This window comes from Hirundo rustica, chromosome 7, assembly GCF_015227805.2.
Source record: "Hirundo rustica isolate bHirRus1 chromosome 7, bHirRus1.pri.v3, whole genome shotgun sequence".
NCBI classification, from domain to species: Eukaryota; Metazoa; Chordata; class Aves; order Passeriformes; family Hirundinidae; genus Hirundo; species Hirundo rustica.
The window spans coordinates 34,402,085-34,421,378 of record NC_053456.1 but is presented as its reverse complement, the minus strand read 5'-3'; the positions used below and the strand labels follow the sequence as shown (position 1 = coordinate 34,421,378).

Here is a 19,294-nt window from a genome sequence, read left to right as displayed (position 1 = left end):
CTTTGACCTGCTCTCTGCTTTGAGTTGTGCAAAGTCATCCTTTTGTCAATCCTTAATATTTCACAGCGAATTTCTGTTCAAGTTTCAATAAACTGATAAAAATGGCTACCTCTTTATTTTCTACCTTTTAAACAACCGTTTCCAGTAAACTCCCTACAATTAAAGCAGGAATCTGCTTGAAATCATTAACTTGAAACAGAATCTGTTCTCTGGGTGGTTTGTTTTTTAGTCGGGGTTTTTTTTTTTTTTTTCGTCTTGGGTAGCAGCATCTTGTTCTAAAGCATCCACTGTCTGGGAAATTCAGGAAAATTAAGAATGGACCATGCCTGATGTGTTTGTTTCCTTTCTGTCATTCAGTCTATCCGAGAAGTCACTGGCTATGTGTTGGTGGCTTTGAACCAGTTTGAATACCTGCCCCTGGAGAACCTGCGCATCGTCCGTGGCACCAAGCTCTACGAGGAGCGATATGCTTTGGCCATATTCCTTAACTACAGGAAGGATGGGAACTTTGGACTTAGGGAACTTGGCTTGAGGAATCTGACAGGTAAGTGAAACTTGCAAATGTGGTGGATTAATTGCAAGGAAAAAAAATGAGCTTGTTGGGTGTTTCCCCGGTGCCCTCGGTCCTTGCATTCTGCAGCAGACTGAGGTACCACAAGAGCCTGGCAGTCGTTTGTTCTCTGAGGGGTTTGTTGGTACATCATTCTTTTTTTGGGTCACAAAAATACTTCTCTCCATAATGATCAAAGGCTGCCCGTGGGAGTCATGGCAAGAGCATATTTGAAACAAAAACAATTGTTGAAGAGAGTATGTGAACTTTTTTTCTGTGTGTTGATATCATGGGCCTGTTGGTTTCCTTATGATCCTTGATTTTTGCACGTGTTGCTTCAGGTGCTGGGTATTTTCTGCCAAGTTACCTTAGCTTTAGCATCCCCTGTGCCTCTGTATCTTTGTTTTTTTGTTTTTTTTTTTTAATTTTAGAACTCTCTCTCCTAAACAAAAATAGTGCATTACTTATAGTGAGAAAAATGCTTATTTTTTTGAGCCAAAAATGTAAGCGAAGTCCACAGGTTTATGTTTACCTGTAAATTCAGGGCTGAATCATGCTGTGGAGTAGATGAACAATTAATTTCCTCCATCTGAGGATCCAGAGTCAGTGGTTTGGAAGATTAAAACTTGAAAATTATCGATGGACTGTGACAATAAAGAGCAGGCAGTGACTCTTCTTAGGGAGTTCCCTGGAAGTATTTTATTTATACCTGGTTCCTCATCAACTAGCATAGTTTCTACCCTAAACTTTGGTAATTTTGGTACGGCCTTGTATCTGCTAGTGGCCAAAATCTGACTGAAAATCACTGACCTGAGCTGGCTGTGGAGACTAAACCTCAGTACAGAGAGGTGGGAGCCTTCTGAACTATTTAGGCACCCTTCCTTCTCTGCTTTTTTTGTCTGTCAGTATTCAGAGTAGCATGAGTGCTTACAGTTCTCTGTGCAGCCTCACCAGGCTGTACAGCAAGGCTTCCAGAAACAGGAGGGAAAAGAAGGCCTGAAATATTTTACAAAATAAACCAATTTCGGATGACTCTGATTAGGCTTTTTCCTCTGGTAATACTTTGAACAATTTTCTTTAGTGAGGCCATCGTGCCAATATCAGAGTGCTTCCCAAATGTCTTTAAATCCCTGCCATCTACTACTCTTCACTCTGTCACTGTCATAATCCAATTTCTTCCTCTCCTGTTCCCATATTTCTGCTCACCTTTCTGATATAGGGAGTTCATTGTGACTGTCTGTGCCTTCACATCACACAGAGCCACAGCACTGGGTGATAACAGCATTATCTCTTTCTTTGTATACCTTTTTCTGGTCTTTGAATCTCAAAATGCCTTGTAAAGACACTAGGCTGGGTGAAACTGAGACAAGAGAAGTGAGGTGAGGCCAAGGCCAGAAAATTATTTATTTGAGGTGGTTCTGCCAGGTGAGAGTTGTACCCTCAGGGCTCATTTAGCCATGGCTTTGCTGCTCAGTAGGGTAAAAAAACTTACCTTGTAGGCTTCTGCTCAAATATTCTTCTTGAACCAGCTTCCCTGTGCCAATTGGCAGTTCCTCAGACTCCAGAGAAGCCCTCTGGGAGCTGCTGTGGCATGACAGACACAGCACCAAAACTGCCCAGCAAGTGGTTTCACTTTGTTTTTAAGTGTCTCAAGAAAACCGGCCTTAGCTCAGCCTGTGACTCTCTCTCGACATGAGATCATCTCAGCCACCTCTTCTGATTTAGGTGTTTGCAAAGGCCTCTGATGGGATTATTTGACTCGAAAGGAATTGTTGTCTTCTGGAAGAAAAGTGCCCTAATAACACCAGCTTGTCTCCATGGGGCACTTAAAATAGCTTCTGGGTGCTGAATGTGAGGCAGTGTGCGGTTGAAAATACTCCTGATGTTTTCTAGATAACATGCTGGAGTGTCTCCAGCAGCTGTTCTCTGACCACTTTGTGCACTGGTTAAGATGCACCGGGCTGTTTTAACCCACAACCTGCCTCTTGTTGCGCGCGCTCGTCCCGGAGCATCTTCGTACTTCATTAATTTTCCTGGCACATCCTTAGCGCTAGTAGCTGCATGAAAATAACTGGTGGAGGTGGGAGTTGGTGATGTTGCAAGGCTGTGATGGATCAGCTGCATCTGGATCTGTTCTTTGGGTTTATCCCAGAAACCACGGGTGAGCTGCTAAAGTGAAGAAGAAGCAGCCCTCACGAGCTCGCATTCTTCAAGTCCACAGCAGATTTGAAGAGATTGGCTTTGAATCGTGCATCTCTTCCACTTGAGTAAAATATAACGTGGCTCCTGTCTTGCCTGTGGAGAATTGTCATTCCAGGGCTCATGCCTTGTTCACAGGAGTTGGGGAAATTCTGTTTTTATTCATGCAGTGCTGGATGATAGGCTCCTGAGGGTATTTCTGCCTAGCACCACACCGTAGACAAACACAAGCCCTAGTCCCTGTGTTAAATAAATGAGGAAGCTGCTCTCACCTGCAGATCCTCTCCTCAGACATGGGGTTTCAGCCTCCTGTGCTGTTCCACTGCAGTATTTCCTATGTGTTGTTAACAGCTGTGTTTTTATTGCCAGATATGACTATCAAGTTTTCATATTTAAATGTAACTTTAAATGCTTGAATTTCTTCCCTTGCACTATTAAAAAAAAATGACAGCTGTGAAGGCAGTTAGTTTTATCTCACACAGACAACATGATCCAATTCTCACTCATGATGTCTGTCAAACCACAAGGGAGTTTTGTTTGTATAGCTCAGCCAAGGACTGTGTCCTAAAATGCATGTGACACTTGCAAAAAATCTCAACTACAAAAATCCTGCTCTCATTTGTTATAAAAACTTAGTCAATTGTTCCACAAACATGTCAAAACCGAGCTGACACTGAGCTAATGAAGTGGCTGCTGCCATCTCAGCTGGACTCATCTCAGTGTGCAGATCCAGCTGCCAAGTAGCCTCACAGTGAAAAGGAGGGTTTGACATCCTGGATGTAAAAGGAGGGTTTGACATCTTGGCTGTTTTCTTCAGCGTGAGATGAGCAAAGTGGTGCTGAGGGAAGAGAAGGTGTGCCAGCTTCTTCCAGTCATTGCCCAGGAGCCACTGCAGATCACCTCAGCTCACCCAGTGGAAGGGAACCATCAGTGCTCACATTTGGGATGCTCCAAACAGAGAGGGAACCCTGATGGCTGCATATCATCACACATTCATCTGCCTGAGAGGGGAAAGAGGGATAACTCACGTGTGCCAGCACCAAGTAATCCCGTATTTTCCTCTGTGAGGGTGAATAAGAGAAATCTACAGCAAATGATGCGTCTTTGAGCAGTGAGCCACCTCATCTTCCCTACTGGCCTTGGGGGCAGCAGCTTCCGGGCATCCCTTGAGTTCCTTGAGTGTGTTAGAACAAAGTGGTAAGTGCAGTAACACAAAAAAAGAAACAAACCCACAGCAAAATATTTAGGGGTTTTCTTTGTGTACCAGGAATGCAAATGAAAGATAAATTAAGATAACGAGGTTCCAGTGTGAAATGGATATATTGCAGCTTAAACCATTTGATCGGTGATAGCCGAACAAAGGAAATCTAATTTGATGAGCAGGAGAATCATAAAGAAAGGACCATTTTCACAGGTGTAGAAAGTAAATTTTGTAAAACTGTAAATTTTCCCTTCAACAGATTTTTGTAACTGATTTTATATCTTTTAATTTTTGATTCAATTTGGGTTTTATTTTTCTGCAGAGCAAAATTTTAATGCTTGACGGTTACTTCTATAATGTTTTCAGTATTTTTTCCCCCTACAGGAAACTGAAAATGAGAAAGGGTACTTTGGAGTGGCATCACTCCTTAAAAAAGTGGCTTTTCAAGCAGTTTTCTGTCTTTTTTCCTTAACAAGCTCATTTACTGTAATTATATTGCAGCTCAGTCAGGTTGGAGGGAAGGGTATGGGCAAGTTGTGTTCACTGTGCCTTTTTTGGACCGAAAATTCTTTTGGAAATCGTGCTTGGATGCCTTCACGGGACCCGGGTGATGGCACACCAGGGATTTTTGCGGCAGGGATGAAGGCCACCCCCTTTTTCTTGTCCTGATCACACAGCCTCTGTGTCAGCAGGACCTTTCCTTGGAGGACGTGCAGGAGCCATGCCAGGAGTTGCTGGTGTCCAGGGGTGCTGGGGTGTGACACCCTTTGCGGCACATTCCCACATTCCCTCATTGCAGCGGTGGATTCTCGGGATGAGCTGGGGAGAAAGTGATGTGTACCTCGCCTCAGGCTGGTGGTGCAACAGGTGGGGAAGGCATCGCATCTGTAACCTCGTAGAGGGGTTGCTAGGATACACGGAGGCGTGAGGAATTGGTTTGAAAATCCCTGCGGTCCCTTCTCGTGCGGGGCTGCCGCAGGAATTCTCCGTAGGAGAAGCTGCAGTGGCTCTGTGACTGCCCAGGCGTGCCCCTCTCCTGCATCCTCAGAGCTGCCCTGCCCACGGAAGCATTCGTGCAGCTTTGTGGCTGGCCAGTGGGGAGGAGAAGAGGGAGGAACAACCTCCTTTCCCAAGGAGTGGCTGTGGAGGATTCTCGGTGTGGCGCCACAGACCTCGGGGACATGAGGAGAACCAGCCCTGAGTCCCCGTTGCTCGCCCTGTCCCTATGGGAGAGAGGGAACGAGGCTTGTGGCTGCCCCCAGGCTCATAAATGCAAGTGTGCCTGCTGGGGCTTGTCTGTCCTTTCTCCCCGTTTGGCTCTTTCTCAGGAAAAAAAAAAGGAATCATCAAAAAACCCCCGCAAATGATGCTGTTCCAGCTGCTGCTCTCCTCAGACATCACAGGTGTGCTTTGACAGCTGGGAGAGCCCAGGACCCAGCCCTGGTGGCCGTGGCAGCACTGCTCCCTGCTGCTTGGCATCAATGCCTGGGAACGCTTCCAGGCTCTCCGAGGGTGCAGATGTGGCCCCAAGGAATCCCAGATAAGGGACCTGCAGGCTGAGGAACAACTGCCTCCAGCTGGCAGGAAATTGTTCACAGGTCTTAGCAAGGCAAAAACCCTGTGTTTCATATGGCCAGAAATAAATTCTGATTTTGAGCCTTGTGAGATGTCTATTCATGAGTTTATTTTGTCCAGTAGCAAAGGTGGGGCGTTGGTTTTTAAATTTCAGCAAGGCTACAATTTTGTGCAGTGTCTCTGAAGAGTTTGGATATGCTTTTTTCATGCTAAATAGTAAAACTAATGTCTGTAATTCTTTGCAACTCATTGATCCACAAATTATGCTCAGTTTATTTTATTTCGGAGCACTTCACTGTTTTCAAATCTGTCTATAGTGTTAGAAATGTGCAACTTTGTTTGGAATGACTATGGAAAGGATTTAAGCAAAAAGCTCATCCGAAAGATGATATACTGGTAAATATTTTAAACTGGAAATTCAAAGATCCCCCATGTGTGCTGGTATTCCCCTTCCCCCCAATGCTTTCACATGAACTAGGAATCACATTTATTGCAAAAGGTTAAAACCAGCTTATTGAAAGTAATGCACAGCATTATTGCCATTAACCAGCACTGTCATGCAGCAGGATAACTTCATGTCACTCAGCCTCTCCTGCAACAAAACAGGGCTTAAAATCAAGGGGAGGAGAGACGAGGCCAAATCCTTATCTGCTGTAAATTGGCTTACTTGCTTTGACTTTGTAATGAACTGAAATTTAAATTGCCATTTACTTCCTTCAGTGGATAATTTAATTCATACTTTAATTTATAAGTTAACTAGTGCCTAACATCCACTTAAGACCTTTTTAAGGATGTTGTGTACAGGGTGCTCTGCCAGGATTAATACCAGCTAATGACAGCTGACTCAAGGCATGTCTGCCCTGGGAGCTCTGGCCAGGGATCCTTCAGCCAGCATCCAGCCTTGCTGGCTTTGGGAATGGTGTTGACCACACCACATGGGCCCTGTGCTTGTGCTGAATAACCCAGCAGATCATTCCTGTCTTTACTATGGTCTCTGCAAACCGAAGCACCTTTCCCTGGGCTTTCAGTCTTAATTATGTGGCTGCTGAGTAAAGCAAGGTCTGCAGGTAAAGACTTGGGTCTGGGATAGATGGAGGAAATCCTTCGTAGCCCTGCAGTAATCGCCGCGTCTGCTGCTTTACTCTATGAATCATACCACTTCTACAACAGAGCAAACAATGCTTGCCTGCTTTAATTAGACCAATTTTGAGGGTGTTATTCAGAGAGGATCTGGTGTGATGTGGGATTCAACTTTAACACCGTGAAATGTTAGTATAAATGTCATTAAAAATGCATCCAGGTATGTTGCCATTGTTACCTGATAACGCTGTGTAAAATAATAACACTACTCATTCTATTTTTCCTTGGCAATTTCTCTCTTTCACCTCTCTGCAGTAGTTCTATCTGTGCATTTTTCAATTATAAAGCAAGAAATTCTCCATGTTCTGGAGGTGTGAAACACCCTTTAGCTTTCTGGAAATGCGGGCAATCAAGATAAATCCAGTAACTCTGAAGCCCTTGGGGTAATGGAGTGGCTTTGCTTGGCTTCCATGATTCAAGAGCTTCAGCAGCGTGGGGATTTCCCTGTCTGCGTGCTTCGAAGGGAGTTAAACATCTGAACAGAGTAATCCCTCCGTTTCAATCACGCGGGTCAGGAATGGGAGACATTTCAAAACATCCAGCTTTGGCAGACAGATCTGTGCTAAGCTGCACTATAACTTAAGTAAAGTGCAGTAAGCGTTAACAGTCGGGAAGGATCATGCAGTTTATAGCGACAGCACTGCTGAGCAAATAGATATCCCAGTTTCCCAGCAGCCTGGGAAAGAAAGGAACAGCTGGATTGCTCCCCCTAGCCTAGGCTGAGTCTTGACTAGGTGTTCTAGACACCTTAAATCCTTGCTGCTCCAGTAGTATATCTTCTTCAGATGAATGAAAGAAGCATTACTTTCAGTGGTTTTTGTTTGTTTTGTTTTGTTTTGTTTTGTTTTTTAATTATTTCCTCCTTTTCTCTACAGTCTTCTGAATTAATTGATTTTTTCATTTCCTTCTGACAGGCTACAGCTGACAACGAATTTTGTGCTTTTGTAAAGTAATTGAAGTCTTGTGTTACGTGGGGAATGTTATCTAGCTGCACTCCCTGGCCAAAGGCAAGTTGCTGAGCAGGATAGCCCAGTTGTCACCATCCACAGTTGGGAAAGGAGCTGTGAGCCGCTGGTGGGGCAGAGGGACTAGCCCTGTGGAGCTGCTGACTTCTAGGGCTCAAAATGGCACAAAACTGTAGGGATCAGGTGTCAATTCAGTGCATGGACTTAAAGCTCAGCAGAGGCATTTCAGCGACCTTGCACACAGGTCTGGAGAGCAGCATATGCTCACAGACCTGCATTTAAGCCCAAGTCCAAGAGTGAGCTCCCTTGTCTAGCTTTTCTTGCCAGCCTAGAGAAGTAATAAGTTTGGGATCAGGTCATGATTCATTGCAAAAACAGAGAAGTCCTGAGTTCAAAGCGGGTTGGATCAGACCCCTAGGTTTACATACTGGAAGTAGTTGGTGTCCCTAGGATATTTTCATGCCTGTTTATTTTCATGTCATTTGCTGCAGAGAGAAATTCCTTAGAAATCCTATGCGGAGGGACTGGAGAGGCAATGAACCAAAACCCTTCCTTTGCTGCATTTAGCTGCAGGAAAACCCCTGCAGACAGGGGAGACAGAGCAGCCCCCAGACACTCGGCACGGGGGTGAGTGTCACATAGGCTGACAGAAGCTCCTGACAGCTGCTGCCTGCAGAGTCCAGCATGAGGAAAACACTTGGTAGCTTCCGAATTTGCGCGCAGGTAGCAGCAGTCCCTGGTGGGGAGCAAGGGCTTTGCTGGTCAGGAGCTTCTTCCTGTGACTGGGGAAAGTAAAGGGAACTGACAATAACAACTGTCAACTGACTGACAATTTCGAGCGACCCTTCCTGACCTGACTCGTGTTGACTCCCTGCCCCCGGGGAGTGGAGGTGCTATCCGGGATGTATCCAAGGGCAGCAGTTCCAGGCAGCTGGCCTGAGTGTGCTTTGTGAACAGCGAAAATACAGGAGGCATCTGCCTTGCACCTCTGCAAAGACACACAGGCAAGCCAGAGACGGGCAGGAAAAGGGGAACCTCGAGGACAAATAGAAAGAGAAAACAGAAAGAGAATAGAAGGAGGAAAACAGAAATGCAGCCCTGCAGAAGGGAAATCAGAGTGAACAGAGGTGGGGGAGTGGGAAACAGCCAAGGAGGTGCCCCAGGAGGAACGGTGGAACAGCAGCGCTCACCTGTACCTGCATGAAGCAGCAGCCAGGCTGTTGGATCCAGACCTGCCGGAGTTCTCTGGGACTCCACACTCCCTGGTCAGTCCCACCCGGCTTCAACCGTAGAAAATGAGCTGTGATTGGTGTGAAGAGCCAGCGTGAGGGAGTCAGAGCTGGGGGCAGGTAATATGTGTGGACACAGAGCTGTCCAGGAGCTGCCGGAGTCTTTTGTGCATCACGAGGAACGTGCCTGCGGGTGTGGAGTGGGGGAACAAAGGTATCAGATGAGGAGAACACGCTGGAGGCCTTTTTCTTTGATGTTTGGAAATCGCTCAAGGGGCTGTCTTCTCTGAAACCCCTTTGCCTTGCCTTTTTTTCTTATTTTCTATTTCATTGTTTTTCTCCTCGGTGAAACTTTCATAGATGTACTCTCATTTCTTTAAGGCTTAGAAGTGAAAGCACATCCATCCGTCCAGCGCTTGTACAAATGCTGTGCTCACGTTGGAATTCCGTGGGGAGCTGACTTCTGCTTCTGCCTGTCAGAAATAGCGGAGCCATGTGCTTTGGGTTTGAAACTCTTGACTCGGGAGAGGGGGGCAGCACAGAAGGAAGGGCAGCATCAAAGACATCCCTGTCTGCCGCACTGGAGGGAGGAGATTGCCGTGTTGCTTTGGGGCTTTTTTTTCTGCCGGTGTTTTTTAACTGGGTGGCTTGACATGCATTCAGATTGATGCCGCAGGCTGTGGAGACTTTGGATGCTGGTTCCATCAGCAGGAAGGTCACTCACCTTCCAAGATGACTCTGGGGTGCAAGTACCCAAGGGCAGGATGAGTTTACGTGGGGAGGTTCAAGATGTTCTTCTTAAACTGCTGCTCTTCCCCTCCAGCCTCATGTGTGCAGGCTTAGTCAGGACGAGTGGAAGATTCTTGGGGAGCTGTTTTAAAATTGAAAAATGTCTGACAGGGAAGCCTTCTGTGAGAAAGGAACAGTTGGAAGAACAAGGGGGAAAGTGCTGAAAGCTCTAGGCACACCTTTCTCTTAAAAGTTGAAAAGTATGGCTTATTTAAGAGCTTTTCATGCTTTCTCCTAACAATTTCTCCTAACTTGTATTTTCAGTCAAACAAATTACGTTAATTGAACAATAACAATTGAGTCTGTTTTAGACTGAATTTTCTTTTGTCAAAGTATGCTGGTTCCTTCTTGTTAAGCTGAAGCAACATCAAATAAGTGCACCTGAACTAGTGCTGAACTTTTAGTCATGACTGAGTTCATTCCCTGGTTTGAGGGCCCAGGCCAAATCCTGGTGAAATGACTCTTTACAAGCCTTGTACAGGAAGCAGAGTGGATGTGTAGCCCAGGAGATGGCTTTCTCATCTCTGGTGGAGTTAACTTGAGTTTCCTTTCCATGAAATAATCATCTTCCCCTAATATTCTTTACAAACCTCAGACAGTTAAAGATCCATTATGCTGAGCACAGTGTTGCAAGCACTAATAAAAAACGCAGTGTGGAGGAGAGTCAAGCATTAACAATAACAACAAAAAAAGTCACATTGCAGAAAAGGGTAAGGCAGGTACAAGGAGGAGGAAGGCAGAGCGTCCTGTCCCAAATGTGTTTGATGGGGAAGCTGGGCTGGACACGGCTGAATGTGTTTTAGGCTGTGGAAGGAGCCCCCAAGGGCTGAGAAAAGATTTTCCTTCATGTTGAATCAATAGGTACAAGCTGTGTTTTGGGAGAGTTGGATGTTGATTGGCATTGGCAGGACATTCCAAAGCCTGGAGTATTCATAGCGTGGATGCGTCCTGCCAGTGTCACAGTGACCAAGCAGGAATGAATTTTGTTTTGTTTTGAAATGGCGATTCCACGCTCCCTAATTTTTTTAATTCCCCCACCATGGCCCTCTTCAGTTGGATGTCAAATCCCACGTTCCACGGGTTGCCTCTGGCTGGCATTTTCTCACAGTTCCCTGAAGGGCTGTTCCAGGTGAAGGTGACAGTCCTGAAACACTGCAGCAGCAGCCGGGCTCAAAGGCTCTCCTGCTTTAGAGAGTGCTGGTCTAGGAGTGAGGCTTGATGCCTTAAAGGGAGGCACAGAGCTAAAGCATGCACAGGGTGGGGTTGCAAGGGCAGCATCTCCTCTTTGTGTGTCAAAGGAGAGCTGAGAGGGATGTTTGAATGGCTGTGAATGCATAACAGCCTAGTCCCACAGGCTGTGCAGTTAGCTCCATAAACCTCACTGCGGCCCCCACCTCATCCAGCAACAAGACTTACAGGTGTGCAGTGCTAGTGGTTTTGATTTAATATTCAGAAGCATTCAGCTCCCCAAATAAAGACAATAGTTTTGCTAGTTGAGAGATTTATTAATATGTTAACATGGCCTTAGTTTTAAGCCTTCTATTCCTCCCTTTCTAGAAAAATGTCTTGCCACAAACCAGCCTTGAAGTTTGGAAAAGTAATCGAAGCTCTGCTGAGCAAATTTGATGACACTGATGGGTTGAACGAGCTATGACCTCTGCTGGCTTCATCCTGCTCCATTTCCCCTTCAGGCTGGTAGCAGTGGCTGGAAGTAAATATTAATCTGCTAATTTAGCCTCTGGTATAAATAGAAAAAGGTGTTTTGTCAGTGGTCCTATCCAACCTTACTGCTTTGCTTCTGAGGACGAAGTGGCAGTGCTGCCTGCGTTTCTCGGCTCAGGGAACTTCTCTCAGAGATACATGGAAGGGTAGCTTTCCTCTCTACTTTCTTAGGTGAGTAATTAGAGTCCTAATCTAGGGTTTAAGGATGGCCAACAAAGAAACCTTGCTCGGGTTTAAATAAAATTGCTCCTTAACGTGACCTGTTAAATTGAAACAAACCCCACATGAATGTTCTTTTAAATCCATTTACAAGGGCCTTGTATTGATTTAGCCTATTTCAGTAACTCAGATGAGCTGAATTGATGTCTGTGCACTAAGTTAAGTACATTCTCTTGGGATTTCATACCTAGCAAACTGACTTGATTTCAAAACTGATTTCAGTTAAACCAGTGCAAGCTGTGTGTGAAGAACAGACCTTTCTTATTTGTTGCTACTGGTTGGCTAAGAGCAATGGGGACACCTTGGGGGAAAAGGTATCTTTGCACTATAAACTGTGAGGCTGGGGTGCCCCTAAATTTGACTTTGAAGTGATACTACCATTGCCCAAACACCTTAGTAGCAGCCTTCCTTCTGCAGGGCAGCTGCTTGAAAAAGACTGTTTAATCCTTTTTTTCCCCAAGGTGCTCTGTCCCCTGGTATCTGGAGAAGGGAAGAGAAACAAAAGGCTTGCAGATCTACTTCTCTACCATCCTGCCTAATGGATGCCAAACAACAGTTAGGAGCCCTCAAGTGAAGATTTCTTTCCGTTTTCAGACAGTGCCTCTCAGCTTTGGCTGAGCTTGGTGTTTCTTTGTGCCACGTTCCAGAGTCCCTTCAGCCGCTAAACTGACAGGCTCTTTTTATCTCAGCCACCTAGAGCTAATCTGAAGTGCCCAAACTGACACTTGTGGCCAAACCTCTGCTTCACTTGACAGTGTGGAAAGGAATTGAAGCCTGACCCACCATCCTGCTGAGCATGGCCATGGTTTCCCTTGGATGTGGGATATGGTTCAGGTGTGCCAGTTACCACAGATCTGTAAGCTGTTTGGTCATAAATTGTCACTCAGCATTCGAGCTGTGATAGCTGGTGCTGTATAAGCTCTTTGCACCCTAAATGGATTACAGAAATATGGTTTGCCTGGTTTTTACATAGGATTACTGGACCTATTACCAAGGTTTAGATGGTGAGACAGTATTAAATAGCAGCAGCAAAATATCCTCAAACACTGAACTATCTTTTACTTGTTATGAAAAGCATAGACATTTCAAAATTAGGGGCTGTGTTCCTGTTTTAGGCCACCATTTTGCAAGTAAAACTAAACTTCTGTAGATGGTAGTGCACAGACCTGAGCTACTCCTTTCTCGAACATAAGGGTCAGCAGTTTACAGCAGACTCATCTGTGAGCAGCACTTTCCAGTTGCAGCTCAGAAACTCCTAGGAGAAGACTGGGAAAAAAAAAAAAATAGCCTCTGTGCTAAATAGCTCGATGTGATCAAGACAGGAGGTCAGCAGTGGGCCCAGCGAGGTGGGAAAAGCAAGGACAGGGAGACAGCTTCTCCTGGAGCATCAGTTCTGCACATCCAGAGCTCCCAAGACAGCCAAGTTTCACTTCTGTTTGAAGGCAAAGGGGGTTTGAGGGGAGGGATTTGAAAGGTCAATGTGATAACTTGCTGGATGTCCGCATTTTTGAGATACAGCATAGAAGAAAGAACAAAAGATGTTTGAAAATGTATCTGGTGTTTGATGAAAGGTGGAATGACGGTCCTATTGAAGGTGGGAGAAGGCATAAATAGTGTATGAGAGAATGATAGGCTCTGGAAGATCCTGAAAGTGAATAACATTCGCTTTTATTTGATGTGATGAGGAGACATGAGATTCAGGGAGAAGAAAAAAAGATTGTTTTGAGTGGTGAGCTAGGGAAGTAGTCACACAGTGGAATTCAGAAGGAAACAGAGAAGGGTGAAATTGCTTCTTAAAGGACAGGTGCTGTCATCAAGACATGAGAAGAGCCTGGACAGGAGCTGAGCATTTGGGGATAGGAAAAAAAGGCTGTATTAGAGAGAACAGAGGTGGCATAAATGTGTCACAGAGATTGAGGTTCTGAAGAAGAGGTGGGAGGAGAAAGGGCTGCAGGTGGCATTGGCTGGGGCTGAAGGAGGTGCTGAGTTTGTTCTCAGTGACAGCTATCTGCCTGGCACTTAGAAATGTATTGTCTACCTCCAATCTGCAGTTGCCATCTCCAGGTGTATCTCCAAGTACCTCCTGGGAGATTTTGCCAGGAAAGTTGGATGCTGAGCAGCTGGGGAGGATTGTCCAGCCTCCCCTGCCACTGGAGGCTGTGCTTTCTTATGTCAGCACACTGTCGTGCTCGCAGATGTCACCGGGAAACAAATTCTGGCTTTTGTAGCACACGCCCGTTCTCAAGGAGAGAGACATGGGTGCCAGAAGGGAGGGTTTCAATAAACGCACAAGGAAGCTGCAGCAGTTGAAGTTTGTGCTTTTACATTGTGTTTTTCTTACTCTCACACTTGGTGTATTATCTAAAGAGATCTGTGAGTGAGGTGGTAAAACAGGGCTTTTTTAATTATACATCACCCAGCAAACTGATAAGGCAAACAAAGCAGACAACCAAATAGCACTGGCACAAGCCACTTCAAAATAATAATGTAGCTAGAACAATAGAGGTGTAATTCACAGCTCCCTAAGAAATTTTCACAGTTAAGAGGGGGTGAGATAGCAAGCAGTTATTGACTGTTTTCCTTTCATGTTTTCCACCTGTCTGCCGTGTGATTGGGAAGTATATTACCTGAATCCTTGTGGGAGTTTTCCCCGTATTGTTTTAAAAGCCTTGCTCTGCAAGAAACAATCCTAATGGAAACCAAGATGTGGGTATGAAATGAATACAGGGAATGGAAAGTGAGTGACAACTAATTTAAACTGCAGTGTAAGTTCTTTATAACTTTAGGGACAGGCAGATGGACAGCAGCAGCTCCAGCTTTTCCCTAGCCCTTCTGGGGTGCTCTGGCCTGGCACAGTGGGGTGAACTGGCCAGGGGCTGCCTCACAGGTGAAAGTGGCAACCTCAGCACGTTAGGAATTCGGTAATTCTGCAGCCTGAGGGTGCAGGGTGGTCATGAGCTCTGCCTTGTGCACAGAGCCCAGGGCTGGAAATCCCAGCTGCGTCCTGGCTCAGTTGCCCTTGGAGGTGGAGTGAGGGAACCCAGCATGAGCCACAAAGGCTTCCCCAGGCACTTACCAAACATTTGGGCTGCAGGCCAGGAACATTCCCCATGCTACCAAAGTCATACTATTCACAGGCTGAGAGCTGAGCGGCCTGAAGCCAGCCCAGAACATCCACTAGAGACACCATGATTGCCACACAGGCTTAACCTTTAAAGGAAAACACACATCATGAAACCCTGACTGGATCCAGAGCTCTGCAGCAATGCACATTTGATGTGCTGTCCAAACCAAGGAGAAGAAAAGAAATCTCTCCTCCTGTGAGTAAAGAACTAAAGGAATCAACCCACAGCTAGATTTCTTCTCCTTCAACATTAGCATCATTATTCCTAAAAGAACATTTACATGCTGGGGAGATTTAGTAGAGATACTCATTGCAAAGTATTAAGATGGGGAAAAGAAAGTTTTCTGCTTTGTTGCTTCTCTGCACATCTGTCTGTCTATCCCTTCAGCTTACCAGTTTTCTTACTGTGGCAATATTATAAGGGTCATTTTCAAAAGCCAAAGATCTAAAATAATAACCCCTGTTTCCAAAAGGTGATGATGGCCACATATTTAAAAACAGAGAAGCATGTAACTCACATTAGCAGGAGTTACCCATCTAAGAATGGTTTAAACTGGTATGCACTAGGAACGCAAGTCCAGTTTGGAAAGGGTAGGCCACAATCCTGGAGTCTCAGGTTCCTGTGCTATTCTGAAAAAGAGATTGAACATCTTAAGTTACATAGACAGGTTTGTGAAAGGCAGTTTGAGGATTCTTCTGAAAACCTTAGGTGCTCAAATTTTGTGATGGCCTGAGAATTTCAGCTTCCATTTAAAAACAAATGAGTCCATTTCCAGATATCACAAAGGCAGAGCAGAAGTGAAAAATAAGAATCCTAAATTCTGTTAAGATGGACTGCACGTACGAAAAATAACATTGATTATTTTTAACATCTCAACATTTTTTTAGACATGATGTCGTGTGGGCTGGCCAAGATCCTGGAATGCTGAGGGCTGGTTTATCCCACTTTTGTAAAAATAGCACACGTCTAGCAAATGCAAAAAAGCTGAAGAACTTTCCACACAACCTTTTATTGTGTGCTTGCAGGGTGGGATAATGTAACATACTTCTGCTTTACTTTTAGAAGGTCCTCATTGGGACTTACTGGCAAATGTACAAGTCATTTCTATTTCTGTGAATGCAGTGTAGAAGATGAAACTTTTTGTTGCTGGCCACTTTCCAGCCAGCACTATCTGTTTATTACAGGCCATGTGTGGGAATGGAGTCATAAGCAATCTCTTACTTCGGCAAAACCAGAACACTAATCACTTTTGTATTAGCTCCAATAAATCCTGAAAAAGTAAATATTGTGGATTAAAAAGATAATGTGCTAATCCTTTCTGTGGTCACTAACCATTTTAAGCTGTTCCATCTTTCATGCCTGAAGGATAAATCCTTTGGCTCTTGATGAAAGGCTAGATAGTGAAGTACGTCCGCACATCAAACACCGCACTTGTTATCAACAAACACATTTTTCTCACTCCTGCAGATAATTTTTGATCCACTTTTACCTTCAATGTGAGATCTTGCTTTTCCCCTCCCACCCCACACCCTGCTCCCCTGTCACCATAACTCCTCACTGATGAAGAGGGGGCCTAACAGAAAGACCTTCCTGACTGGTGATGGGGGTTCAGAGTTACTTCTGGCAGAAACTCTTTCCCCATGGGAGCAAATAGGAGAAATTTCTGTGCAGTCGAAGGCTTGTAGCAGTCACATCCAGCTAGCCTGTTTTATAGGTTAAGTGAATCAAAGAATTAATTGTTAATTACATGACAACAGAATTGTTCTTGACGTGCTCTGACACCCATTAGGTTTTGCTGCTTTAAAGGGGCCATTTCCCTTGGCAATGGAATTGCCCTGAGCTAGAGCCAGAAGAGGGGGCAAAGGAAGCAAAACAGCTGAAGGCTTGGAGGTGCTGCACACAGTTTTCGAAGTTTATTTCTGCTTTTATAGAAGTTTGAAAAAATCACTGCTTGAAAAGCTCCTGACTCTAGGAAATTCAGTAGCTGGTTGCAGCAGTTAGCGTTGCGTACGCCAAACTGAGACATGAAGGCAAAAACATCCTTCAGATCAGTTTCTGCTCCTAATCTCCAATAAATATTTTTAGTGGGTGTATCAAGCAAAGCCACAACAAGTGCCAGCACGGTCTGTAAGCCAGTTACAGAGCTGTTCACATCACACAGCCATCAACACACTTCTGAGTTCTCATATTTGGAAATGGAAGGGGTGTTTTTCTGTTGCAAAGTGAATATTGTTCCTTACACAGAAATGCAGGAACCTCATTGTATGTGGAACAAGCAGTTGATTAAAGATTGGAATAGTAATGAATGTATTAAAGTGGAATGTACTTGGGTAATTGATTAATTGGTGCAGTCTAAGCTACTTGCAGAGCATTACATTCACTCTCCATTAAATCAATTTTTGTCTTTTGTCCAAGCCTTGTGACTGAGAGCTGAAAAGCATGAACAACTATTCAAATCATCCAGACTGGTTCTGTGGGAGCTGGGAAGTGCTCAGGATCCCATTTGCAGCCTGTTGCTTACCTTGGATCTCACTCTTACATTTCATTAGTAGTATCTCAGGATTGCAGGCAGGTGGAAGATGTAATTAGTAATGCTCTCATCTTCCCACAGCCCACTTTTGCATTTCTTCCCCCTTGTTGCTGCATTCTTAAAATGAAAAAACCATGGTCTCTAGCAGAAGGAAATGGCACAGTGACATTTTAATTAATGTGCTCATCCTAGGGAATTACAGGATTGCAGTGAGAAACTTTAGCCTGGGATAGGAACTATACATTCCTTAGCAACACAAGAATACCAGAAAGGACTTCATGATTACATTTAAAAATCACAGAGCACCTGAAAGCCACAGATTGATGACTCTAGGCTAACACCAGAACAACCAGCTCTGCAAAGCAGGACTGTATTCAGGCCTAGTTCTTGAGGACCAGGGAGAAGAACAAGATGGGATAGGATAGAATTCCAAGAGCCTGCTTTATGGAAAGCTTCAGTTTCCTACTTCTAATAACTAATAAAGAATGATATTTTAGCTCCTTCCAGGGCCAAGTGGAAGAATAGCATACAATTCATTAAACTGATGAGGCACTTAAAATGTTCAGCAGACTTTGTGCCTTTTGTGGGTTTTCTTCAGGGGTTTTCAAGGTCTGTGCTGCCTTCTGCTACTCTGTGGCTGTGGCACTTCTGCTCTCATCTAGGGACTGACACAAACAGATCAAACCTCAGTGCGAGCCCAGTGTGTGTTCAGGGGATGTTGGGGCAGCCGGCAGCCCCTCAGTGATTTTGTTCTGTCAAATGTTCTGGAGAGGTGGGAGAGCCCATCTCCCGGGAACTCTCCTCCCTGATGTGCTTCTGGCCACTGTAAAGAGCTGCAGCTCTGCGTGCCATTCTTCTGCCTGGTGCCTCTGTCCCAGGTGCACCTTTCAGGCATCCAATCTATTCATCTTTCTCTCCATTGAAAACAATGGGTGAGGTTTTAAAAAAGATTTAACAAACAGAAGCTGGAGGAGGGTGAACCTTTGGATTCATTCACAGGGCACAGACCCATCCCCAGAGTAACTAGCTTACCCTTGTTTTGTTATTTGCTTACGAGTATTTCCAAAGACTTTGAGCCTAGCATTTAGAAAAATGCTGGAAGTGAAGCACTGACATAAAATAGTAATGAGTAAATTAGTAAAATACTGATTTCCTAGTTAAGGGAGCATATGTATAAACGTTTGCAGTATTAGGGCCTAGAGTGTTTTGTTTGCTTCTAAACCCTCCAAGTATGCAGTTGTTTGAATGTCTTGCATTTTGATGTCTAAATGTACCCTTTTAAAGAGCCTTCCTTCCAGTTGCTACTTTAAAGAAAGTTTGTAGGTCTAGCTTTTTATTCCTCATACAGCCTAAAGCTCTACCAAAAGCCAGGAACACTAAACATCAGCTGCTGTTGGCATCTGAAAATTAGGGCTTAATTCCCCACCATGAATATTTAGAGTTGGGAGCCCCTATCACTGCAATATAATAAACACCAAGACTGCAGGCTGCCTCATTCACTTGCAAAGGAACTCTTTATTATCAGCAAACACGGTTTTGACAACCACTGTGAGGCAACACGGCTCTATATCCAATATCAACAGAATTTGCACGAGTTTTCCTGTTAATTGCTGGAGTGCAGTGTGCTGTGTGATGGCCAGGGAATGCAGCAGGGAGGTCTGAGCTTTTCCAGTCACTTGCAATGTAGGATTCAACTAATGGGAGTTTATTAGCTCCAAGGAGCAGCATTTAATGAGCTGCCACCCTCACGACAGGCCTGCTTTCCAAATGGTGAATGGTGCCTGCCAGCTCTTAAGTGATGGATGAGAGAGAAGGAGGACATGACAAGAGGTTTCTGGTATTCTTTAAGCAAGCCCACAGAAATCCCAAATGGCAAAGTGGGTGAGGCCTTGATAATCTCTTAGAAGTGGAAATAAAAGGCGTAGTCCTCTTACTAGCTCTTGGTGAATTCTACTCACAGCAGTCTTAACCAAAAGGTATGAGAAGGGGATATAAACATCTGTGGTTTTAAGCTCCTGTTTTCTTCATCACCCTTTGAAAACTTTATGGA

At 44.7% G+C, this 19,294-nt stretch overlaps 1 protein-coding gene across 2 annotated transcripts in view; it reads left to right on the top strand.

Annotated features, from left to right (window-relative positions):
• ERBB4 (erb-b2 receptor tyrosine kinase 4) overlaps positions 1-19,294 on the top strand; it is a 576,525-nt gene that overhangs the window by 304,480 nt on the left and 252,751 nt on the right. For both annotated transcript variants that reach the window (XM_058421395.1, XM_058421396.1), the window contains exon 3: positions 358-544. In XM_058421395.1, coding sequence (XP_058277378.1) covers positions 358-544 — 187 coding nt within the window. The remainder of the gene's footprint in view (positions 1-357; positions 545-19,294) is intronic.